Source organism: Microcebus murinus, chromosome 9 (genome assembly GCF_040939455.1).
Source record: "Microcebus murinus isolate Inina chromosome 9, M.murinus_Inina_mat1.0, whole genome shotgun sequence".
NCBI lineage: Eukaryota > Metazoa > Chordata > Mammalia > Primates > Cheirogaleidae > Microcebus > Microcebus murinus.
The window spans coordinates 74,643,538-74,670,599 of NC_134112.1; the positions used below are offsets into that span (position 1 = coordinate 74,643,538).

Sequence of the window (27,062 nt, forward strand, 5' to 3'; positions counted from 1 at the left end):
CTTCTGGGGAGACACACAGTGCCTGGGTCCCTTTTTCAGAATTTTACTTTTTCCTTGCTTTTGAGGCTTTCCTGTCACATTCACCAGTGTTACTCAGCCTATTGGTTTGGGAAAAGGGCAGAAGAGTTTAGTTTGTTAGGTGCTGTGAAATTTTCATAGGGATGTATTCAGCAGAAACTCAAGCAAGCAGAGAGTCCAGGGCAGGAGCTGGAGACCTGTAGGTCTTCTGCTGAGAGGTGATAATAGATTTGCTGAAGGCTTAATATTCCATAAAGCAATGTAACATATAGCATTACCTAAGGATGCTCTCCGGTAAAGAACACATAAAAGTAAGCATGTAGCTTTGGCTGCTTGTGAACATAGAAAGCAGTAGGAGAAAGAATTCAAAACCCTGTCATATTATTTAGTTCCCATTTATGTCTTCTGTGTTATGCTCTTTAGTTATTTTCTTAGAATAATGTAAAATACTCACTTTTATGGTCTTCTAATCCCTGGCTTTGGAAAGATATATCTTATGACCTCAGATTTTTATAACATATACTTCTCCAAAGGCAAAGCTGGAGACATCATCAAATTATTCTCTCTCATCTCATCCAGGTATTATTTAGTAAATCATTGTTTTAGTTCACACAATGGTATAATAGCCTAAAAGAGAATTGATATTTTTTCAAAAGTTTTTAACCTGCTCCCAGGGTCAAGTCTAAGTCGTTCAAAAGACTCTAACGCAGAGTATATTTTATCATTGAATCAGAATTATTTCTGTATACTTGAAGAGGGCATATTTCCACAGTTGCAGCAGAACCAGAATTACAGCAGGAATGAGAAAGTAGATTGTTCAATTATAAAGAAAGTTTCTGGGAGGCCCTGTGAGTAGATGAACGAACATTTTAATATGTCTATTGTTTAATGAGATACTTGAATCCAAGAGTTATTTTTGATAACTCTAGAAGGCATAACAAGGACCATTTTATGGATGGACATTTTATCCTTCAGCAATGAAGCAGCCCATTTCAAGAAGGGGGAGTTTTCTTGGAACAGAAGCAAGTCTGGGATGCTGCAGAGAGGGTTGCTATATTATGTAGGACAATGAGTAAAATTACCACCAAAGTTTTCTTCAACTGTACGCTCTCTGATGCAATATTAGACTTATTCACACAGAATGAGAGAAAGCAAGACAAAAATTTAAATCTCCATTATCATGAGGATTCCTTTTCTTTAGTCTTTGCTTGTAGCCTAGAGTGGCATGGGCGGAAGAGAGGAAATGGCAAGCCTGGAAGGAGTGGAGAAACATCAGTCCCAAGCAAATTTGGAGGTGGACCTCTGTGGCTAGTAGTGCAGGCATGTTTATAGCAGATGCTTCCACTGATAATTTAAAACTCGAGAGCCTAATGAATTTCTCCTCTTCTGATTTATTTTCCCCCTCCAGCCCCACACCAGCACCCTGCTGCTTTCCTGAGTTTAATATGCTCTATGACCATGTAGCAGGAAGACAAAAGAGGAAAGGTCACATTTAAAAGGCACAGTGTGTTTTACTTTGTCGGTGTTTCGCCCAGAACACATTTGACATGCGTTTTTTATTATGCAAGTAATAGGCTTTGGAAGGTATCAGAAGTGCTTCTGTACTTTAGTTAATCAAACTGGGGTGAAAAAAAAAGAAATTGAATCAAAGAAACTTATAAGTCTGCACCGTTCTATTTTATCGTATTATGACACACAGTAATTGTGTGCTCAGGTTTATTGTTATTTTCCTCAGTGCTTATAGAATTACTGATATATTTATGACCAAACAGAATTTGTTCTTTAATTGGCACACTGGAGCTCAAGGAATGTTTATTTAACCTTAACTCAGTTGAGTTGTTTATGCTACAAGGACTCGAGTTCAATTTACTTTAATTTTTGAAAAAACTTTTGTTATTTATGAAAGTTGAGCTTAGAGTGACCTCTCCATTCTGATGTTTTCTTTACCCTTCGCTGTGCAAAGAGAACAAAAAGCCAGTGTCTCATTTTTACTCCAAAGAAACTAAACTGCTTCCTTAAGTGGGTTAGTTCTTACAATTGAAAATGGCAACCAGATGTTTACTGAAATCCCTAGCATTTCTCCTTCAGGCCTAGCTTCTTTCTAATTGTTTGATCTTTTTTTAAGTTTCATAGAAACCAGATTGGGTATTTGAATTTTTCAAGGCTGGGAAATGTTTAATATAACTTTGAAGATACTTTCTATGAACTGTTTTGCTAAACGTACTTTCTTTTACTTTTATTTTTAAAGAAAGGCACAGCATTGAAAATTTAACGAGTAATTTATTTTAGGTCATTGTTCTTTTTATATATATCGTTAAAATAGAAAAGACTTTTTTTCCAGAAATTAGACATTTTTGTTTGGTTTTTCCACAGACTAAACTGAGCTTTGAATGGCAGATTTAATTTATAAAAACAAATAATATCCGTATTATATTTAGATTGAGGAAAGACTCCAGGAAAGATAAACAAACCCCTTCATATGGGACCTTTCAAGCCACAATGTTTGTGGATTAACTAAAAAGGGAGCTAGGGGACTTCAAATACACTGTGTTTACTATGTGAATTCATTATCAGATTTAGCTGCTTGAAATATTTTTGACATTTTTCTCAATTTGGGAAGAGGTCAGGAGCTTCAAACTATATTTGCAGGATTTCCTTTTAATTTTTTGTACCACTTTTACTTTCTACTCTCAATACTATTAATATAAACATTATTGAAACCTCCCAGATCACTCCCTTTTTGGACTTGACTTTCTCTGAGTTATATTAATAGTTCCTCTGATGTTTCATCTTCTTTTTTAGCTGAAGTTACTTCCTCCTGACAGCATCTCTTTGTGTATGTCCAGACTACCATTTAGGAAACAAAGATTTAAGGAAAAGTGGATATTTTTCTCTTTAGCAATCTCTCTCTAGTTAACTGTCTATAATCTGACTTTTACCCCCACCTACCTCCTAAATTTGTCCTTTCAAAATTTACCAAGAAACTCCTTTTTGTTAAAAAAAATCCAGTCATGATATTTATGGTTGCATTATTTTTGATATAAAGGTAGATTTGAGTGTGAGTAGAATATCAATGTTTCCTAAAAGTCATATAAATTTTTGAAAATACTAAATTAAGCATTGATGTGAGTTCACTGAGGTGGTTTCTCAATTTCCTTGGTTTTACTCAGGCAGTGTTTACCAAATTTGATGAAATTCTCAAACCAGAGTGGAATAAACACCCACCCTTACATTGAGTAGGGCCTGCAGGGTTGGGAGTTTTCTTTCAAACCCTTTGCTCTTTTAAGTTTGGTAATGCTGCCTTAGCCTGCTTCTCCCACCCATCTGACCCCTCCTTCTTTGTGGTCTTCCTCCAAATATGGGCGTTCTCCCAGACATTTCTCCCTAGTCATCATTTTTCTCCCTATCTCGATATTCAGTCAAGAATTTTTTCTGGGCCGGTGCGGTGGCTCATGCCTGTAATCCTAGCACTCTGTGAGGCCGAGGTGGGTGGATTGCTCGAGGTCAGGAGTTCGAAACCAGCCTGAGCAAGAGCGAGACACCATTTCTACTATAAATAGAAAGAAATTAATTGGTCAACTAATATATATATATATATATATATATATATATATATATATATATATATATATATAAATTAGCCGGGCATGGTGGCGCATGCCTGTAGTCCCAACTACTCGGGAGGGTGAGGCAGGAAGATCGCTTGAGCCCAGGAGTTTGAGGTTGCTGTGAGCTAGGCTGATGCCATGGCACTCACTCTAGCCTGGGCAACAAAGCGAGACTCTGTCTCAAAAAAAAAAAAAAAAAAAGATTTTTTTCTGCTCTGCAGACTCAATAATCCCCCTAGGAGATATTAAATATATCCCCTAAATAATGTTGAATCCTATTCTGTCTCCTATGGGCAGAATTTCTACACTCAAGATTTTCCAGGTACCTGATAGATGCTTTGATTTGCAAATCCTGCTGCCTCAACATGTATGAAACAGAACTGATGATAACACCCCAGCAGTATCTGTTCTTCTCTGACATGTGTTGGCTGTTGGTTCCATATTCCCTCACCCTCTCAGGCTATAGAGCTCATTGTCAGATCCTGTCTTTCCTTCAACCATGACACACATCTGTCACCAAGCCCTGTAAGGTATGCCTCCGCCCTGTCATGGCTTCACCTTCATTACAGTTATTTGCTTCTCCCTTGTGTTCTCACAGTACTTGTTAAATACTCCCTTGTTGTTTCCTACTAAGCAGAACACGTATTTCTTAGCCAGGCATTCAATGCTTCTCATGCCATGCTGTCAGAAACCTTCCCATTCCTGCCATAGCCATCCTTCTCAGGCCTGTCTCTATACTCCAATTACTTAAGGAACTTAAACCTTTAAAGAGCCAATGCCTAGGCCACACTCCAGAAAATCGAATCAAAATTTGGGGGTAGGGAGATGGGCCAGGGCATCATCATTTTTTATAAGAGCCTCCCAAGTGATAGAAACATGTGGGCAGGGAGGAGAACTACTGTGATTGGACTGCTCACTTTTGCCTGATCACATTTCAAAACTTTCTACCTTGCATTGCCATTAAGCGTTTTGTTTCCTAGAGTTCCCTCCTCCTTTCTGTCATTTCTTAAGGTTCAAATGAATACACGAATTTCCCCATCAATTCCTCTCAAACTAGAAATAGTGAACAAATTATCTGAGACCTCATCACATAGTATTCATACATCTCTGATGCCCAGGGTATACTTTATGTCGATTTTAAATTATTTTTGTGTGTTCATGTATTCTTTCATATTATACACTTGTAAAGAAAGCAGCGAGTATTTTATTCATCTATTTACAGGCTGTTGTGCATAATAAGACAATGCCTTGTATATACCTAGTAGATACACAGTTATATGCATAAACAATTGAAAAAATAAACCTACAAATGCACTAATAAAACAGTTGAATCTTTCCTTCAGATATTTAAGTGCCACTTTCTTCTTTGAAGTTTTGGAAAAAATTGGTGATCATGATAGGAAATAGCTGCCTGGTAGAGCAAAATGAAACATGCTCAGGACTATGTCTGAGCACAACCAGCTGAGGAACAGAACTCACATCTCCCTGCCCCTAGTGAAGGCTCTCTGAGATCTTGTTTCAGATTTCATCAAGCCAGTGACATCTCTGTTTTCAAAGAACAAATTAATAATAATCACCACCAAGTTAATAATAATTATGATAACTCATTTCAGCTCTTTCTGTAAGGAAAAAATATGAAAGCCATATGTGAATCTCATCATTTGTGCAACAAAATGTTCCATTTAGAGCAGGGAACTCTTGGAATTTAAAAAATCTTGTTTGGCATTCCACCTCCTTATCAGAGTGACCAAACAAGTGATTAAGCGATGTAGAGATGTGGAGAGTCAGGCGACTTTTTTTGGGGGGGGGAGGGTCCCTGTCTAGCTCTATATTTTGTACTAATAATTATCAGAAGGTAAAGGGAATCTCTGCCAGAATGTTTGCAGAAAATTATAGTTTGCTAAAAATTATAGTTTTGGCACGACTCCACCATAGCTACTGATTTGCTAGGATGGTGATTTTCAAACTTGGCATGCATCATCAGGATTGTCTGGAGAGCTTGTTAAGTCACCCAACTCACAGTAGATCTGATCTGATTCAGTCAGAATGGGGAGGCAGGTTAAGAATTTGGATTTCTAACAAGTTTCCAGGTAATGTTCATTTGCTGGTCATGGGAGTACCTGTTGAGAATCACTGTGCTAGTTACTTTGTTGTTATAGGTTTTCAGCATAGCATTTCTTACAACAACACAAAGAACTTTTGCCTGTCTGCTATTTTAAGTAGTTAATGGCTAAACAATTCCTCACTTGTCTCACCAGGACCCCGAATCAGCCTTCCACATGGGTGAGAAAGCCCCACTACTAAATTTACATAGATCCTAAATCCATTAATTATGAGTTGACTGCCAAAGTCTTAGTACACCTTAGCTTAATTCTTTACAGTCAAGGCCAATGATCTCATTTGAAAATGATAGCAACAAGCAGCTGAATTTAAACTGTCTTAGGACACATTGGACTTGCCGGAAGGTAGTAGGGTCAAGGCAAAAATACAGACCCATGATTTATTGCAAATGATAATTACAGCCCCCACCCCCAAAAGCAAGATGATTCTGTGGAAAAGAACACTGGCTGGGTTGCATTGTCCATGTGAAAACTTGAATATGTTATTTAATTTCTCTAGTTGCCTTTCAAAGATTTTTGGATTAGATGATCTTTAGGTTCTATTCCATTAGGAAAGTACAAAAAAAGTATAATAATGAATGAGGCAAATTACTGTAACCCCACTGACAGTGATGGTTAATTTTGGATATATTTCTTTACAAGCTTCTATATTTTATATAATTTTCTATCTTGCTTTTTTTAGCTTACTATTATTAATATATCAGAAACACATGCCATAAAAACTATGTAAACATTATTTCACTGGCTGCATAAACTTATATGGATTTATTTAATGTTTACTTAATCTTTCCAACATGGTTAGATATTTATCCTATTTCCAATGTTTTGCTGTTATGAATAATGCACTGGCAATATTTTTGCATACAAATCTTTGTTCATATTCCTAGTTATTCCTTCAGCATAGATTTCTAAAGTTAAAATTACTGGAATGAAGAGAATCAATTTTAAAGCTCTTCATTCATATTGTGAAAGTTCTATCTGAAAAGGTACAAAGCATTTCCCATCAGCCATGCAAGAAATTTCCCATCTCACCATACCTCACCAATATCAAATCTCTCATTTTATTAATAATAAGTTAGGCTGTTTGAAGATTGAGAACTGTTCTCTGGAAGTATAACATGAAAATCTAAATTCATAGTTAGAGTGTAAAACAGATGAAAGTTCTTCTGGGAAATTGATACTTGCATCATAGTAGAAATGCTAGGAATGCCAGAATGGCAGACCCATTCCACAGTAATCTGAAGGCTCATCCAGAGAGCCAAGATATCAACACTAAGGAGTGTTTGCACTTTCATTGGTTTCTTTGCTCAAAGAAATTTCTATTCATTATTTGTCTGCCTTCAGGAGAAATAGTATATTAAGCTTATCAGCAAGATTTTACTTGATGTGGTACCTAAAATCTCTAATTCATAACCATATGCAGCATGAGCATGATGTGATGAGACTGATTTTTGTTTCTTGTCCTATGGAAATAAATCCCATTACCTTGTCACATTGAGTATTTTTAAGGCACTCTATCTGACATCAGAAAGACTGAATTTTAAAATGATTGAGGTCCAGGTTAATTTTCTATACATTTTCATTTCTATACAACATTTTATTGGCATTTTACAGGACTTTGAAAGATATACAATGAGTGAAATGTCTGTTTTTCTGCAGAGGATAACATTTCTTTACCTGGATGCATATTCTAACTGCATCTTTAGAATATAGTTTTCCTGTTTATAAAGATGTTATACGTTTATGGTAGAATATTCAGTCAAAATTTTGCAAATAGAGGCTGAATGTGATGGCTCATGCCTGTAATTCCAGCACTTTGGGAGACTGAAGCAGGAGGATCGTTTCAGGCCAGGAGTTCAAGACCAGCTGGGGCAAAACATTGAGACCCTTTAAAAAAGGGTGCTAGGCATGGTGGCATGTGCCTGTAGTCCCAGATACTCAGGCAGCTGAAGTAGGAGAATCGCTTGAGCCCAGGAGTTTGAGATTGCAAGGAGCTATGATAATGCCACTACACTCTATTTAGCCTGGATGACAGAGCAAGACCCTCTGTCTCAAAAAAAATGTCTTCAAACCTGAGCTTTTAACCACAATATCATACTAGTTCCCTGAAAGTGTATGGAAAATATATGCTTCACTCTTTTTAGTATCTTATTGTAAGGTATACCATATTTTTAAATTAACTCCTTCTAAGTAGATATTTAGAATTTTCCAACTTGTTGCTCTAAAATGCAACTTTGGTATAATATTCATTTATATTACATCTTGGAGAGTTGGTTAATAATTCACAATTATTGGGTCAATGGGTAAAAATGTTAAAACTGTTATCCTCTCTGCCAATTTCTCTACAAAAAGATGGCTCCTGTTTTTACTTACATCAAGAGTGTTGATTATCTATGTGTCTTAGTATTAGATGTTACCACCTTTTTTCACTCTGACAAGGTTAAAAATGACACAAAATTTCTATTTTTTAATTAAAAAATTAACTTGCACATCAACTTAAAATATTTTATTATACTAACTGCCATTTTTAACTTAATTTTTATTTGTAAAATTTTTTTATGCTAAGTATATGAACAAACAGTTCATAGAAATGCAAATCTAAATGGTAGAACAAAGAAAAGATGTGGAAATTTGCAATAAGTAAGGGAAAGACAATTTAAAATATAGCATATCACTTTACATTCATGAGGCTGGCTAAGACCCAAAATGGTGATATTACCTGTTGCTGGTGGGGATTCTGAGAAATGGAGCTCTCTTATATTGCTTGTGGAAATATGAAATCTTATAGACATTTTTAGGAAAGTGATCTGGAAAATCTAAAAAACTTAAAATTCTTACACTTTTTAAGCCAGCAATCTTATTCTTGGGAACCAATATGATAGAAGTTAAACATTATAAAATATATATAAATCTTAAAATTAATAATGTTAATGAAATAGAGAAAATTATTTTAAATAAGGACAAACAAAACAAGGAAAATGGGATTGCTATACAAATTTTTAGTAGTAAATAAACAAAGAGAAAAACAGCAAATTATGTCCTGAGTATCTCTGGAAAGGTAGGAAATTAATGTTATGAGACTAGATAAAACTATGATTTAACAGAATTTTGTTAAAATATGTGAGATAAAGTATGCTTCTTAGATGCATAGGAACAATGCATTTTAATGGTACTTGGCATAGTTTCACATTGACCTAAATATTCTTTGTGTCATGGATGAAAGAATTATTGGCCTCAGGAGACACTTCTGATATACTCTTGGATTCTGGGAGCAGGGCCAATTTTAAGAAAATTGTGAAGTGGATGAAACTTGTTTTGGGCGATAGCCCTGTTTACATGTTACCTAGTTCCCTCCTTATCTACAGCACCCACTTTAGGGTCCCAGGAGGCCTTCTTTCATCATATTTCAGGGCTCAAAATGTCACTTAATCCAGCAAATGCACTTGTAGTACCAATAGGAGAAAACTGCTGAGCCTGGTTTTAGGTAATGCGCATGCTTTTAACTGAGGCTTAAGATTGTGAAGTCCTCTCTTTTCCTTAGATCGAAACTACCACTGGACGTCTATTGAGTAATATTCCTCTATGGGGGCAATGCCTATTGAAGAAACATGAGGATGTGGAGCAGAGTTAGAAGAGAAGATTATAAGATTATTTCCTGTGTTTTCTAAATTACACTTAAATCACTCTGTTCAGAAGCCTTAAACAATAGGCTGGCAAGACACATGGAAGATGTCACATTTTGTTTCTTGAAAGTTCATAACCTAGAATGGGAATTTATCTGCCTGTATCTAGCTACTACCTACCTATCTATTCATTAAACAAATGCTATTATAATATAAAGCTTTTCAAATATTAGGCACTGTTCTAAACATTTTACAAATATTGACTCATTTAATCCTCATAACATCCCCTAAATGTCGGTATTATTATTCCTGAGAGGTCTGAGTTTTATGCCTCACATTTGCTTTTTGGAAAGCCCTGAACAAACTCATTAGATTATCTATTGCTTGATTTAAAAATGGAAGATAAGACTTGCCTCGGAAATATCTCACAGGAATGTTATGATTGGGTTCAATAAATCTCTCAAGATTATTGAATATAATGCTATGAATAGGAGATGTATAATTTTAAAAATACTTATGGTTTTAAGTAATAAGTCATTGAGAGATAGTTGCTTCTTTTTCTCATGTTAGTGAATTATATTTTCTCAAGCTTTAATTCTCATCTGTTCTGACTTAGTATGGAATTCTTCTTGGAATAAATTAGAAATCAATGGCTGTCTTCCCCCTCTCAGATTGTTCACAGTCCCCAAAGCCTTATTATATAATGTTAAACCAGCTATGACTAGGTTTTATTCATTGCATTTCAAAGAAGTCATGCAAAATAACTTTTAATAGAATAAGAAGAAGGAATAATATTTGGTTAAATGAAGTGTCATAATGCTAATTATACACTAAAGCCTCCTTTGCTGTTCTGTGGAATTTGGTATAAGGAATATCTGTCAAAAAGTCACGTCAAGTACTCAAGTAATAAAAGAATCCAATTTAAAGCATCAACCTCATAACAAGGATTATGAGGAGGACCTTATTATAGCCAGGCATCAAGTATTTTATAATTGACACTAAGCCCTCAAGTTTTATTCTACACATGGTTATTAAAAAAAAAAAACTATATGCAGAACACTATAATTGGTATGGGTAGGGAAAAGCTTATTACATAAGTAAATGAGACCTTTCAAAGAACTATCTGGCAGAGGTGTATATCAGAATTTCTCAAAATTACATATGTGTACACATCATCTGGGGACCTTGTTATCTACAAATTCTTATTTAGTAAGGTCTAAGTTGAGGTTTGAAATTTTGCATTTCTACCAACTTTTCAGGAGCTGGCAATATGGGTTCATGGACCATTTTTGAGATGCAAGGCAGTATGTGTTTAATTGTAATATCATACATAATATAAATAGTCTGAAAAGCAGAAATAAAATGTTTTGACAGCATAGAAAAGCAAGTGGCCAATTCTGAATGTGGGGATCTAGGAAGGTGTAACAGGTGGAATACTTGGTATGTAAGAGCAATTTCTTATGCAAATACTGGAGGGAAGAGCATTCAGGAGCATGAGCTGCACACTAGGGACACACAAGTTTGTAAAGCTTGGAGTTTCAGGGACCAACAAGGGCCAGGTGTGGCTGAAGGGAAGGAGTGTGTGTGGAAGGGAGGGAGCTACTTTTAGGGAAAGGAGACCAGAAGACTAGTTTGGAACACATGTGGAGGGCATTGGTTGCTTTGCTAAGGAATTTGATCTGCATTGTTCTGGCAGTGATAAGATTCTGTATTTGAGAAGGAAAAATAAATAGAAGCAGGGAGGCTATTTAGGAGACTTTGAAGAGATGGTGAGACTTTAGATTTGGAGAATGGGATAGGATTTGCAAAGGCCAGGACAGATTTAAGAAATTCTAATTTAAAATTGATGGGATTTGAAATTAATGGGATATGGGAATGAGATGCAAGTACAAGTTGAAAATGACCTTATGCCTTCTAGTTTGAGAGAGACTGGCTACACCTTTGATGGTTTAAAAAATAAATGGAAGGAGAACCAGGTCTTTTGGCAGGAGATAATGGGTTCAGACTTGTACGTGTTCAGCAGGGCATCTGTTCTGCAGTGTAACTGGAAATGCCTCCTGAAACATGAGAAAAATTAAGAAATGTGAATTTGGGAGTCAACAACAGAGAAGCAATAGCTAAAACAATATACATAAATAAAATTCCAAAGGAGTTGAATTTAGAAGGAAACGGTAATAATTGTAAGGTAAGGTTAGGAATTTGAGGAGCTATATGTATCAAGAAAGAGCCTTAAGCCCCAAACTTGGTCTATTTTTTCAGTCCTCTGTATTTTAAAAAACTTGGAATTTTTATTTATGAAAGAATGCATCCTGCATAAAAAAGTAATTATTTTCGCTTTCTACATTGTAATGCTGATTAGTTTTGTGATACAACATTCTTAGCATAAAGCACTTTGGTGAGATTATATAATTAGTATGTGAGGGTTTATGCTTAGCCACAACCACATAACAACCATCATCTTATTTTCTCTGGAGAATTTGTTTCTTCAGACTTGTTAAAAACTAAAGTCCATACTTTATTAAGATTTTCTTAGTTTTTCACTAATGTTCTTTTTCTGCTTCAAAACCCCATCTAGGATACCATGTTACAATTAGTCATCATGTTTCCTTAGGCACCTCTCGGCTGTGACAATTTCTCAGACTTTCCTTATTTCTGATGACCTTGACAGTTTTGAGAAGAACTTGTCATCTATTTTGATGTCTCACAATAGGCATTTGCCTTATGTTTTGCTCCTGGTTAGAATAGCATCATGGTTTGAAGGAACATGCACACGGAGATAAAGCATCATTTGCATCACATCATAGCCAGAGCGTATACTATCAATTTGACTTAGCACTTTTCTTGTCAGGTTTTATTCTTTTATTCTCTTATTCCATAATGAACTCTTTGGAAAGGTGTCACACGTCACACTTATGGAATAGAAAGTTATGCTCTACCTCCTGGAAGGTCCAGTAGCTACATGACTTACTTAGAATTCTTCTGCAGGGAGATTTGTCTCTTTATGCCCATTTATTTATTTATCCTCTCATTTATTTTCATGAGTCTGGACTCATGGACATTTATGCCTTGGGTTATAATTCAATATTACTTGACTGATTTGTTGCTCAGGTGATTCCAGCTTTGACCTTAGGCTCTGGTGTCTTTTTGACATGCCTTCATCGTTGCTTTTCTTTGTTTCCTTGCTTGGTTGTTTCCAAGCCCTCTTTGACTTCTTGGCATGATGAAGCTCTAGGTTCATCTTTTTTTTTTAAATTTATTTATTTTTTATTTTTCCTTTTATTTTATCATATTATGGGGGTACAAATACTGTTAGGGTTACATATATTGCCCTTGCCATTCCTCCTCCCACCCCCCACCTTGCCAAAATATCAAGTGTGTCCAACCCCCAGGTGGTGCGCATCCTACCTATTTTATAAGTATATATCCTTCCACTCCTTTCCCCTCCCATCTGCCCACCACCAGATCTAGGCTCATCTTGTATATATCCTGCTGCAGCCCTTGAATCAGTCATTTCTCTAAGGACCTGGTTCCTTTTACTGGAAAATGGTTTTGGAGACCAACATCTGGTATAAGGTGAATTCTGATTTTTAAATCATTACTGTGTTAATTTCTTTTTAGGTCTTTTAAGCTGGTGAGCATTTCAGATATTTAGAAATTTCGTAAAATGCAGTAATGAGAGTTTTATCCCAGACAGATAATAGTCTTGAGAGCAGTGAAAGTTTAAACACACCTATCCACACATGCATACAATCACACTTCAACAGAAGATTACATAAATAGCATGAAAAGCTTAAAAAAACTCATTTTAAGAAACCTAGGAGGGAACTTTAGCAAACCTTCTTTAGCAAACATTTCTTAAAGAGTTTATTTCACAGTAGTAAACTCTATTTCCTTTCATGTTCTTCTTAATGGCAAATTTCTTCAGAGCAATAATCTTTTATTTTACAGAATTTAAGGATAATATTACTTTCTTGAACTTACAAGTAGAAGAGAATTTCAGAAGCTCAAAACTTATCAAAAAAATTTGATTTTCACAACCTCTCATAGGGCAGAAAGAGGGTAGATATTAGACAGGAAAGCTTGATCTTTGGTGTGGCTTTAGACCATCAAGGGGGAGAATGCTTTAGAATTTCTCTGTTGTGAAACACAACATTTTCATGTCAGCTCTTAAAAACTATGGAGCTAGAAGAATAACAAACAAACACTCATAACCAGATTCTGGGGGTAAAGATCCAGATTTAATTAGATTTTGTGGCCATGTTGTGTAATTTATTGAGAATCTCAAGGTTCTATACATAGAGTTTCTCTTAAAGTTAATTCTGAAAATTGAAATAGTCAATACAATTAACATCTATTGAGTGTCTACTATAATCAGCATTAGAAATAATAAGGAGACTGTTTCTTGTCCTTAACAAAGGGCCATGAATAAGTTTAATTAGGAATGCTATGTTACTGTTTTATAGATCTATCACAATAAGAGTACATAGTAAGAAACTGGTTAATGTAACTTCAGATATTTAGGAAAAGGTAGATATATTCGCAATGGTTAACTTATTATATCCAAAGGATCTTGTGGTGAAATGAGGTATAGACCCTAACTTATCATCAATAAGTTAATGCACTCATGAATGTAATACTATATACTAATTTGGTAAGGGATGGATATAGAGAAAATAAGACTTTGTTATTCAATAGGAATTTTATAATCTAGTTGTGCAAACAAAGGCAATACAGATGGAACAGTGTACATATGAAATATTCTCATATATTATAAAGGAATATTATGAATTATTAAAAAATTAAACATCTTCAGTATTTTCCCCAATGGAATAAGAATTTAGAAAACCATCCTACTTTTATCCTTATGAAATATGATATCTAATATTGTGAATAAGTAAATGAGGTTTGGCTTTTGTTGCTTTGTATCCCAGAAGCTCTTGGACAAGTTTATATTCCAAACCATACTTTATAAATCTGTTCTTCACTCTAATGTGTGTTTATAGAAAAGTTTTCAGTATGTCAAACCATTGGAATTTCCTATTCATTTTTATAATTTCTTTAAATGCAATGAAAGGTTAACTTTGTTTTTCTTATGTTTACTTCTCCTCCTTTGTCCATATCTACTAAGAACCAAAATATATGTCTATGTCCTTTTTTAAACACTAATGTTTTTCTCACCATGCTTACATTTTTAATTTTTACAACAGCATCTCAAAATACTGGCATTTGATTGAGTTCTAATTATTGGTCTGCTGTGCACATTCAGTTATTCAATCCTTTATGCACTTAACAAATGTATGCAAATACTTCTTACCTTTCAGCCACTGTGGTAGGTACTAAGAATGTAACAGTGAACAAAAGAGACACAGTCCCTGTCCTCAAAGAGCTCACATTCATACAGGGAAAGACAGATAATAAACAAATAGACAAAACATTTATAATCTGTCAGATGATGGTAAATGCTATGGAGAAGAATAAAACAGGAATACATTTAATATTTTTAGATTTTTATACAGTGTGCCAGAAATCTGAAGTTGTCAGTCTTTGAGAATAAACATTTATTAATAATACTTACATGAACAGTTCTATCTCAGAGTTCTCTGTTGTTCTCAGGATTAAATTACTATGGAACCTGCAGATGTTATCAACGAGGGAGGTCATTTGTGAGCCAGGAAATGACTGTTGGCTTTGCATGGCAGCCTGCCTATCAGGAACTGGAAATACTCTAAAAGCAGCCTCACTCCTTAGGCAGATGCTTAATTTAAAAACAAACAAAACAAAAACCTTTAAAAACAGCTCTGACTTATAACACTGAGATGTTAGCTGGTTTCTGAGAACACTTGGCAGAAGTTAAAAACTGCGCTAGTACCATTTTACATCTGAATTAATAAATCTGGACGCTGACATCTCCTTCCAAAATTGTCTTGAAATATTCGTCTTTTCCAGAGATAACACTATGGAGGCATGATAGTGATTGGTGTTATCAGCAGTTTTGTTTTATGGTTTTTGGAAAGGTGCCTGTAGATTTTTCATATTTTTGTAATTCTGAGATGGGAAATGGAACATGCACATCCTGTTTTCCCTAGAACTATGCCCTATGACCTCTCTGTTTAAGACCTTGGCTAGTCTAGTCAGGGAGCTCGGGTCTCTCTGTGACAGGGAAAGAAATAATTTTAAGCATAAAAAGAAAAGGCTAAGGACTTTTAGGGATCTCTTTTCAGAAATAGGTGGAGGCCGAGTTAATATTTATGGTTCCTGAGTGCATGTGCAATGACTACTAGCTTATTTTACATATGAAAATTTAACATATTATTTTAATTACCAGTGGTATTGCTAATAATGTGATGGAGTACAGTTATTATTATATGGGGGGGGCGTCTAGGAATACCCAAATTACACTGTAATTCTTTCCTCTAAAGGAAAATAGATGCATTAGACAGTAAACTGCAAAAGGCCAGTGCTAGATCATTCCTCTCTGTGTCTCAGTTTTCGTACTTGTAAAGTATGTATAATAATCATTTCTATCCCACAGTGTTGTTGGAAGTACTGCATAAATTAATACATGTGAGGCATCAATAGCTAAGTTTCTTTCCTGCCTCCCTGTTTTTTGAGGGGAAAATGATGTAAGATTCCAGAACATGACCTTTAAAGCTATACTTCCTGTATTCAAATTCTCTTCCTAGCACTAACTGGAAGGGTGACCTTGGGCAAGTTATTGAGCCTTTCTATGCCTCTAAAAAATAAAATAATCATATCCAGTGAGATATTGTATGGAATAAATGAGTTAATACAAATACTTAAATAATATTTGGCACATGATAAGTGCTCAAGAACTATTAGCTGTTGATATTATTATTATTCCTACTTCTTATTTATTAGTAGTGACTTTGGCCTCTAAATCCTACTGTAGTGTTCTAAAGAGCAAGACTAAATCACATTTGTTCTTTTCCCCATGCTAAGAGAACCTAAGAAGCCACCATGCAAATTGGCCAGGATCCACTTTGCCTGTTTTTCCCTAAATACAAATCTGACTTCTCAGCTCTTATAACTCTATCAACCTTCTGGATGGAGAAGAAATACTTAAAGACACAAGGAGTGTTTGCCCCAGTGCCTAGGAAGAAACTGACCTAGGCCAATTACAACTTTGGCAATAGCTTTGACACAGGCTTATATGGAAAATCAAGTCCAAAGAGAGAGTGAGAACAAGAAGAATATGAGGACAGGCGCTCCTAGGAACAGATTCTGGGCCATGTTAGCACTCCAACTGAAATGAAGAGACATAGGAAAAAGAGATGAGCACAGACAACTCTTGATTTTTCTGGGCTCTGAAAGGAAGAATCTAGGCTAAGAGGCTAGGCTAAGAGGCTAATCAGAGGCTAGGCTTCAGCCCTTGCCAATTTTAACATAACCAATAAAATGTCCTTGGAGTTGAAGTGACCTTCCCCAGCCTTGTAGAAGAGAATGCCAAACCTGGAGATCAAAGGATATACGTGGAAGTCCCTCTAGGACCAACTGACCAAATACCAATTTGCCTGAAGTCATCTAAACAAAACCAATTTATTTAATGAGCAAGTCTAATTCATTTAAAAGCTAAAACATGATACATCAATTTGCCAATGACCACTTCATAGAAACCTGGCACACAAGTATTTTCCTCCAGGTCTAGAACTATTTGCTGCTACCAGAAGCAGAGCCCAGGCAGAGTTTGGGCCAGGTTGGGCGTGAGGGACCATGACAAACTGGAAACATGGTGGGAAGTGGTGTCAGCCAGTTGCCGCCTTGTAGGAAATGGACCCAGTGTTACCAGAGCTTCCAAGTTTTCAAACGAAGGCTGAAATCTGGATGTTTGTGTGAATTGTGCTGACATTTGCAATTTTGGAAAATAGTTAAAATTAAAACAAAACAAACACTGTGCAGTCCAAATGGACCCCATCTGATGGCTTGACTTACCTATATGCTTCTAGTTTGGAGTCTCCACTGTAGACCTTGGGCATTTGCCTGCTAAACATGCATGCTTTCAGCTGTGGAATGTGGCCCCAAAGCCCCAAAATATATAGTAATTTGTGATCTTGCTGAGGTACAAATTTGTATCCCAAATGCTCTAAGGCTAACTTCTGAATGTGATTTACTTAGCTAGCAAAAGTGCTTTATTCTCTGCCCAATATTCACATTTCAATGTGGCTTTAGGGTTTCTTTAACCAGATTTGAATACCCAGTACCTCTCTTGAAACAAAGCTTTTTCTTAAACAAGAGCCTTAAGAGGCAGGGTAGAGAGTTGACTTCTAATGTTAAAGACAGAAATGAAGAGAAGGTGAAAAGGTCTACTAAATATTTAACTAGTAAATAGAGGTTTGGGACTGTTGAAATAGAATTCAGTGAGAGTAACAGTAGGAGTTTTGAATGAAAATAATCAGCATTTTCAAACCATGGTAGCAAGAATTAGGGAAGAAACACATGAAGGGATCACTTAAAATTTCAGTTATACTTCATTTTATGGGGAAATTTGTGAGCTATGGAATATTTTTGAGTTAACAATTTTTAATTTAAAATATTAATTAAATATCTTTGAGTGATGAAGGGTCACCCTTATGAATGCCAAGAAACTACATAATGCTCTATAAGTTATCCTAATTTCTTTTTAATGTTTTGATCCTTGAAATAGATTGCTGAAGGCAGTGACTGTCTGCTCTTTTTTGCTTTTTACTTTCATATTTCTAGTACAATGTTCTGTTCATAGGAGGTTCTTAATAAACCAAATGCTTTGCATTATTTAAACATGTCTTCCAGTTTTAAACATTTATGGCTTAAATATATATTTCTTTTAACAACTCTAGAAATTATGTGTGTGCCTTGGGTAGAGAGGAAGGCATGCCTTAGACTTAGAAGAATATAAATGTGTTCTGTTTTTAAGACCCAAACACTGCAGTCCATGATTTGAAATCCCTCTCTCCTTGCATATCTTTATCTTCTTAAAATATTTAGCTGGGAATCTTATGACAGGAGGATTCTTCTAGGGTTTTATTATTTCCTGAACTAGAAATAATAAAGAATAAAAGCAGTCTTTGTGTTTCCCTTTAAATAGAAATGAAAAGCTTTTGGATGAAAAAGCCAGATGCACATTTAAAATAAAGTATTGGAATCATTATGTAGTATTTAGTTTTAGCTATAGGAATTGGTTTGAAGTTTTTTTTTTTTTTTCAAAGTGAGGGCATGTGTAACACATTAGATCTTCTAAGCCAAAGCCTGATGGCTATTCCATGGATGAGATTTCTCTTGTCCCCAAATCACCTGCTTCATTTCTCCTTTGCACCTTTGAACTGTTGTCTATCTTCCAACATCTTCTGACACATCAAGCAAGCAGAGAAACTCTAGGACAAGAGTTTGAATTAATTGTCTGAATCCCTTTGTGTGGTAGAAAGGTTTCCTTTCCAGCAACAGGACAATGTAAAACAGAGGAACCAATAGACCAGATGGCATAGGGGTTGTCAAATTAAAAAGGAATTGATTGGTGGAGAGTAAAATTTCATTCCTAATTGTAATAGACCCTTCTTCCTTATTGATCATTTTTTTTCATAAAGCCTTTCTTTGGAAACATTGTGCTTTTCGAGTGAGAAATTCTTCTGGGAAATTTGAAAAGAGTGGTGTTTGGAGAAGTTGGTTATTTCCTAGCTTTTTAGAAGTCACTATACTTAATGCAGGAGATGACTGGTGAAGTCTGGCATAGTTACTTGCAAATACATTTATCTCATGATTGATCAACAAAAGAGGCAATGTGTACAAAAATTACTTAATTGTTTTATAAATTGGATTTCCATCTAAAAGGAGGAAAGTTTCTGAAGTAAACCAACTCTTTTAGATATCACCCAGGGATGTTTTCCTGATTATTTTTGAGATACCTACTTCTATGTCACCTCTCAACAAAATCCCAGCAAACTGAATTCAGGTGCTTATCAAAAAAATAATCCATCATGACCAAGTGGGCTTCATCCCAGAGATGCAAGGATAGTTCAACATACACAAATCTATAAATGTAATTCACCACATAAATAGAAAAAAAACAAAGACCATATGATCCTCTCAATAGATGCAGAAAAAACATTCTACAAAATTCAGCACCCTTGTATGATAAGAATGCTTAACAAAGTAAGCATAGACAGGACTTACCTAAAAATGATGCAAGCCATATATGATAAACCCACAGCCAACATCATACTGTACAGAGAAAAATTGAAAGCATTCCCACTTAGAACTGGAACCACACAAGGTTGCCCACTGTCACCACTTCTACAACATAGTGCTGGAAGTCCTAGCCAGAGCATTCACATAAGAGAAGGAAATCAAAGGCATCCAAATGGGGGTAGAAGAGGTCAAACTATCACTCTTTGCTGACGATATGATCTTGTATCTAGAAAACCCCAGAGATTCTGCCATGAGACTACTGGAATTGACAAATAAATTTAGCAATGTTTCAGGTTGCAAAATCAATGTACACAAATCAGTAGCATTCTTATATGTCAACAACAGTCAAACTGAGAACCAAATCAAAGACTCAATACCCTTCACAATAGCAACAAAGAAAATAAAATATCTGGGAATGTATTTAACTGAGGAAGTAAAAGACCGCTAGAGGGAGAACTATGAAACACTGAGGAAGGAATTGCAGAGGACGTAAACAGGTGGAAAACCATACCATGTTCATGGATCAGCAGAATCAACATTAAAATGTGTATACTAACCAAAGTTATCTACAGATTCAATGCAATCCCTATTAAAACACCAACATCATTTTAAAATACCAACATCATTTTTCACAGATATAGAAAAAATAATTCTACACTTCGTATGAAACCAGAGAAGATCCCATATAGAAAAACTCATCTTAAGCAAAAGGAATAAACAATTTATCAGACTTCAAGCTATACTACAAAGCTATAGTAACTAAAACAGCATGGGACTGGCACAAGAACAGAGACACAGACCAATGGAACAGAACTGAGAACCCAGACATAAAACCATCCTCATATAGCCATCTGATCTTTGACAAAGCATTCAAAAACATATGCTGGGGAAAAAATCCTTATTTAATAAATAGTGCTGGGAAAATTGGATAGGTACATGTAGAAGACTGAAACATGACCCACATCTTTCACCTCTCACCAAAATCAACTCACAGTGGATAACAGACTTAAATCTAAGACATGAAACTATAAGAATTGTAGAAGAAAATGCTGGAAAAACTTTGACAGACATTGACCTAGGCCAGGCATCCTCAAACTACAGCCCGAGGGCCGCATGTGGGTGTTTTTGCCTGTTTGTTTTTTCACTTCAAAATAAGATATGTTCAGTGTGCATAGGAATTTGTTCATAGTTTTTTTAAAACTATAGTCCAACCCTCCAATGGTCTGAGGGACAGTGAACTGGCCCCCTGTTTAAAAAGTTTGAGGAACCCTGACCTAGGCAAACAATTTATGAATAAGATCCCAAAAACCATCACAACAATAAGAATAAATAAATGAGATCTGATCAAATTAAAAACTTCTTCACAGCCAAGGAAACTGTCATGAGAGCAAGCAGACAACCTACAGAATAGGAGAAAATATCACATGTTACACATCCCATAAAGGGCTGGTAACTAGAATCTATATAGAACTCAGGAAAATCAGCCAGAAAAAAAAAATCAAACAACCTTATCAATAAGTGGGCAAAGGACATGAATAGAAACTTTTCAAAAGAAGATAGACTAATGGCCAGGAAACATATGAAAAAATGCTCAGCATCTCTAATCATCATGAAAATGCAAATCAAAACCACAATGAGATATCACTTATCTCCAGTGAGAATGGCCTTTATCAAAAAGTCCCCAAACAATAAATGTTAGAGTGGATGTGAGAGATAGGAACACTCATACACTGCTGGTGGAACTGCAAAGTAGTACAACCTTTGTGGAAAGTAATGTGGAGATACCTCAAAGAGCTACAAGTAGAACTGCCATTTGATCCAGCAATGCCATTACTGGGCACCTACCCAAAGGAAAAAAGACAGTATATAAAAAAGACATCAGTGGATTAATAAAATGTAGTCTATGTATACCATGGAGTTCTACTCAGCCACAAAAAACAATAGCGTCTACTACTTCTTGCATTATCCTGGACAGAGCTAGAACCCATTATATTAAGTGAAGTATCACAAGAATGGAAAAACAAGCACCACATGTACTTGCCATCAATTGGTATTAACTGATAAACACTTATGTACATATATAGTAGTAACATTCATTGTGTTTTGGGCAAGTGGAAAGGGGGAAGAAGGGATGGGTATATACACACCTAATGGGTGCAGTGCACACCATCTGGGGGATGGACACACTTGAAGCTCTGACTTGGTTGGATCAAAGGCAATATATGTAACCTAAACATTTGTACCCCCATAATAATATGCTGAAATAATAAATAAATAAATACATACATAAAATAAAAACCTTGAGAAGGGGAAAAGAAATTGAAGCTTACTATTTCTTTTTTTCTTCCAGGAGGTAATGTGTTTGCCATCCTATCAGGGCCTAGTTATTCATTCATTCATTCAACAAATATTTTCAAAGCACCAATTTTATGCAAGGCATGTTGATAAATATATATACATGGATCAAAGAGAACAAGGGGAAATAAAAACCCATGTATACACACAAATGTTAATTTTTAAATGTTCAGATATTATGCAAGAATGTACTTTTCTGAGATTATTTTGGCAAGTTACAATGATTTATGTAATTTGGTAAGAACTTTGTCCTTGGTGAATAGTTGAAATATCATTTGCTTTGGTCTGTGTTATACTCCGTATTTTGAACTGAACTCTGTCTATAACTAGGTCACAAATTCCTTTTACAATAAACTTGTCTTTTTTATTTTCGTTGAATTTTCTTTTCTGCCTAGCATAATTTTTTCTTTGCAAGACATAAAAGTATATTTTGTATATAAAAGTATATTTTATCTTTAGATCTATGAAAAATCATAGTAATAACAGAGCCCAGAACAAAATATTCTATGTTTTGACTTTCTATCATTATTTGATTTCACAACTTTCTCCTGTCTTAAAAGATTTTATAACCTTCTTTCTTCCCAATCTACAAATAAGACTTTATAAATTTTTAATTAGTGACTCAAAGTACTTTAATTTCAGTTTTTTAAAGAAATTATATATCTTGAGATAATTGAATTTTCTATAGAATACAATACCAAATATAATTTCTAATTTAGCCCAAGCCTGCTAAATTTAAAAACTTGAATTTTAGTTACTTTGAATATTGACTTTTTCTTTTAAATATATTCAGGATCACTGTTAATTGTGTTTTAAAGTTTAAATACTTGCATTCTTTTACCTGAAAAACTAAATAGTCCCTTTAAAATATCTGACAAAAATATTGTTTCTCAATGTTTTGCTTTTAGGTGATTTGGGCCTCTGGGATCTGCTCATTTGCTTGTCTTCTGAGAAAGCTGATGGAAAACCCTGCATATCCAAGGAGAACATGTGCCAGTTAAGTTTACATCAAAAGGTAAATAAATACTCTCTCTCTCTTTTTTCTCTTTTTTTTAATTGTAATATTCACTTTATTGTGGTTGGTCTGGAACTATCTCTGAGATAGGCCTGTATTTTTCTTTTCTTTTCTTTTCTTTTCTTTTCTTTTCTTTTCTTTTCTTTTCTTTTCTTTTCTTTTCTTTTCTTTTCTTTTCTTTTCTTTTCTTTCTTTTCTTTTCTTTTCTTTTCTTTTCTTTTCTTTTCTTTTCTTTTTTCTTTCTCTTCTTTTCTTTTCTTTTCTTTTCTTTTTTTTTTTTTTTTGTAGAGGGTAAGGGGATGCCTCTAACCTTCACTTGGGCAAGGCAAAGACATAAAATGTAACCAAAATGTTTGTACCCTCATAATATCCTGAAATAAAAGCAGACCAACAACAACAACAACAACAACAACAAAAAACAAAAGGTAAATACTCTTAACGTGTGTGCAGATTTTATCAGCTCTATGGACATGAACACTGGTGTTTCTTGGTCCATAGATGTTTTTAAAAGCTTTGAAAAATTAGAACCATTATATCTCTGGAGAAAGTTCCAACTGGACATGGCTTATACACTTTACCATAAAATGATCACTATTTTTTGTTGATAGGATCTCCCTTAGCTTCAGCTGCAGCCGTTACTGATGTTTAACTCAATAGGACCCAACTTTATCTGTAAGTCTGTGGCCTATGAAGTGTTGCTTAACCTGGCCACTCATTCATCCAAAGCAGTAAAGTCTTTATTTTCTAGATCACTGTTCTGACTTTTTCTAACTTAAGTGGATATCTTAAATTACAACAGAAGTTATACAGCTTCTTATTAACTTTTAAAATTGATGTTTAGTATTTACTGTGTATATTGTGTGTTATGCACAGTAGATCACACTGTTGTAAATGCTTATAAAAAAGTTAATTAAAGATGTCTACCTTATACTTGTCACTATGCAGGACAATTTATATATTGTTGATACCTATGACAAGTCTGTGAGAAGAGTACCAAAACCAACAGCTATTTTTCAGCCCCTAACTGGAACTGGAGTAGTGTACCCTGATCACTTGATATTTTTACAACTGACAATCTAGATAACTCTTTCCCTCTAACTCTTTACTCCCTTGGCATTTGAGCTAAGCACACTCTTTTGTATTCCTGTACATCTTTGGCCATTCCTCTTCTGCTTTCTTTCACCATTTCTCTGCCCATTCTTTGAATGCCTCTGTTCCCTAATTACTAGTCCCAAAATTTCAACAACCATTTGTAGTTTATGATTCCACAATCTACATAGAAAGTTCAGAGCACCTCCCTAGGCTTCAGGCTTGCATATGCAAAGCCTGCTGAACATCTCTACTTGGATGTCACACAGACATCTCAAATTCAACCTGGTGAAAAATGACTCATTCTTTTCCCCAGTAAATTTAAATTTGCTTCTGCTTTTGTGTTCAGAAGCTCCAGAGCTTCTGTTCTGGTGGTTATAAGCAAGATCAAACATTTAGTCATCTCCTAAGATAAAAATATGGCCTTCACTCCGAGCCCTTTTTCTTTGTCATCTACATTCTATCAATTACCCATACTAAGTAATTTAACCCCTAAATATTTCTCAAATCTGTGATCTACTCTCTGCACTTACTACCTTTATTTTGGTTGGATAATCACCATCTCTTCCCTGGATTATTGCTAAATCCTCCTCACTGGTGTTTCTGAAGCAACTGTTTTGCTCCTGAAATCCATCCTGCCCACAATTATCAGATAAAAAAGATCAAATGATGAACTAATCTTGTTAATCCTAAATTTTACGTCTTGAATGGCTTCCCATCAACTCTGGGATAAAGTCTACAGTATTTGCTTTGTGTTAGCCTTCCAGCAGGAAATAAATGCCATGCTCAAAAAGGTGCAACTGAAGAGAAACTAATAAAGGAGCTATTTACAGAGGGTTTGGCCGGGTGAAAGAAACAAAAATGCCCAGTGAGGCATCCCAGGACCAGCAGCATCATAAAATTTTTACCACCTCAGGTCTTAAGAGAGGTATGTAGAAGGAACTATGTAGCCAGACTCTAATGAGAACTGGTACCAAGAAAGAGATGTCACTGGGAAGGAGCTATAAACATAGGGGAACGCAGCCTTTGCCAAATCGCAGTCCAGCAGAGAGGGAGCCTTGGGAATAAGGTCCCAAACTCTCTACTTCCACCCTCCAGTCTCTGGCCAGTGCCTCCTGTTGGTCAAAGGGCAAGAGAGTCTCTGTGATGCCACCCATAAAAGTCAGCCTCAGAGCAGGGAGGGGAGGTCTGGAGGGGCAAATGGCAAAACTTTAGCACAATAAGCTATTCAAGATTCTCTGTGAGTGGCTTCTGCCTAGCAGCACCCTTCTTCTCTTTCTAGCCAGGTGCCATGCTATAAGTGATATATCAAACTGCTTAGTATTCCCCCTTTTGTCTTCATTTTTATTGTCTGCCTAGAATGCCCTTTCTCAGTCCTCTCTATCTCAGTGATTTTTAAGCAGGAGACATTCTGTCTCCCCCAGTAGTATTTGGCAATGTCTAGAGACATGTTTGGCTTTGTCACCTAGGGAGTAAGGTTAGTACTGCCATCTATATAGGCTGAAGCCAAGGATGCTGCTAAATATATAATACCACAACAAAGAATTATGTGGCCAAGCATGCTAATAGTGGGGCATAGTTGAGAAACTTTGATGTATTCTCTTGGCTCAAAGCCAGCTCCTTGGGTCTCTTAGACCCAGCACCACTGTTGCCTGCTGAAGGCAGGGCTTTTTTTGCCTTTCTCCACGTAGGTACTCCCATAAGTTCTCATCCATACCTCTGATTTTGTACTTGTCACCTTGTGTATTCCTTCCCTTGTCATCTGCAAATGCAAGCCAGGCTTCGTCAGCTAATGAGGACAAACAAAGCCACATTGGCTTTAGTATTGACATTTGTTGAGCAATACAAGTTTCCCTCAGAAGCTTTTTCATCTATTTCCCCAGAAAGTATCTCCCCTGTACTTAGAAATAGTATTTTTTATGTGCTGCTCCACGCTACTGTAGCTGCCACTTATTCGCCTGTGATAGTTATGTTCCCTGTCTGGAGTGCCACCCAAGCTGAAAATTCTTGAGGTGCTCAAAGTCTTTGCATTCCATCAGTTCTATCTGAACTGGAACTCGATTTAGTTCAGCACAGAGCAGGGACAATATTCCTCTACTCAATTCAGCTTTTCACTCTGTTTCCTGGGCCCCAAAACGTATATGGTTTACAGCATGGGCAGCACAAAGTCACACAGGAAAACTCTTCTTGTGACTCTTACCTCCCTCTCTCCCTGAGTCTTTGTGGTAAACTCTTGTGCCTCCATTCACTAGCTGAAGGATTTTGCCCACATTTAATCTCTGGAGATTTCAGTATCTTTTCCTGAAATAAGAAGGCATTAGACACTGGACAGTCTCCAGGACATTTGCTAAGCTTTAAATTTGCGTGAGAGTCACGGGAGACTAGTTGGGATATGTGATGGGATGAGAACAAAGCAGATCAGCCAGTGATAGCAGTGGAGGAGGCAAGGGGGGGTGGAGGTGAAATAAATAGAGAAGGAAATTATAAAGTACAGTGTCAGTTTTGCTGGGTTTGTCTTTTTTATTTTTTAATTTTGACATAGTTTTAGACTTAAGAGAAAAGTTGCAAACATAGTACGAAAACTTGCCATATACTCTGCATTACTTAAGAGAGGAGGGGAACGGGGTATACTTACATAATGGGTATGATGTGCACCAACTGGGGGTTGGACATGCCTGAAGCGCTGGCACAGAGGGGAGGAGGGGTGGCAGGGGCAATATATGTAGCCCCAACAATATTTGTACCCCCATAATATAATGAAATGAAAGGAGGAAAAAAATAGAAAAAAAAGTTAACATCTTACATAACCATGGTACATTTACCAAAACTAAGAAATTAATATTGATATAAACTATTAATTCAATTATAATCATTTTTCAGATTTCATCATTTTTTAAACGTATGTCCTTTCTCTGTTTCAAGATCCAGTCTAGTCTAGTACCCCTCGTCACATTGAGTTTTCATGTCTCCTTAGTTTCCTCCAACCTGACAGTTCCTCAATCCTTTCTTTTCCTTCATGACCTTGACATTTTTTGAAGAGTATTTGTCACATATT

General features: G+C 35.8%; 1 protein-coding gene across 2 annotated transcripts in view; it reads left to right on the top strand.

Annotated features, from left to right (window-relative positions):
- Positions 1–27,062, top strand: part of CPED1 (cadherin like and PC-esterase domain containing 1) — a 267,036-nt gene that overhangs the window by 32,633 nt on the left and 207,341 nt on the right. For both annotated transcript variants that reach the window (XM_012757301.3, XM_012757302.3), the window contains exon 3: positions 22,812–22,918. In XM_012757301.3, the coding sequence (XP_012612755.2) occupies positions 22,812–22,918 (107 nt within the window). The remainder of the gene's footprint in view (positions 1–22,811; positions 22,919–27,062) is intronic.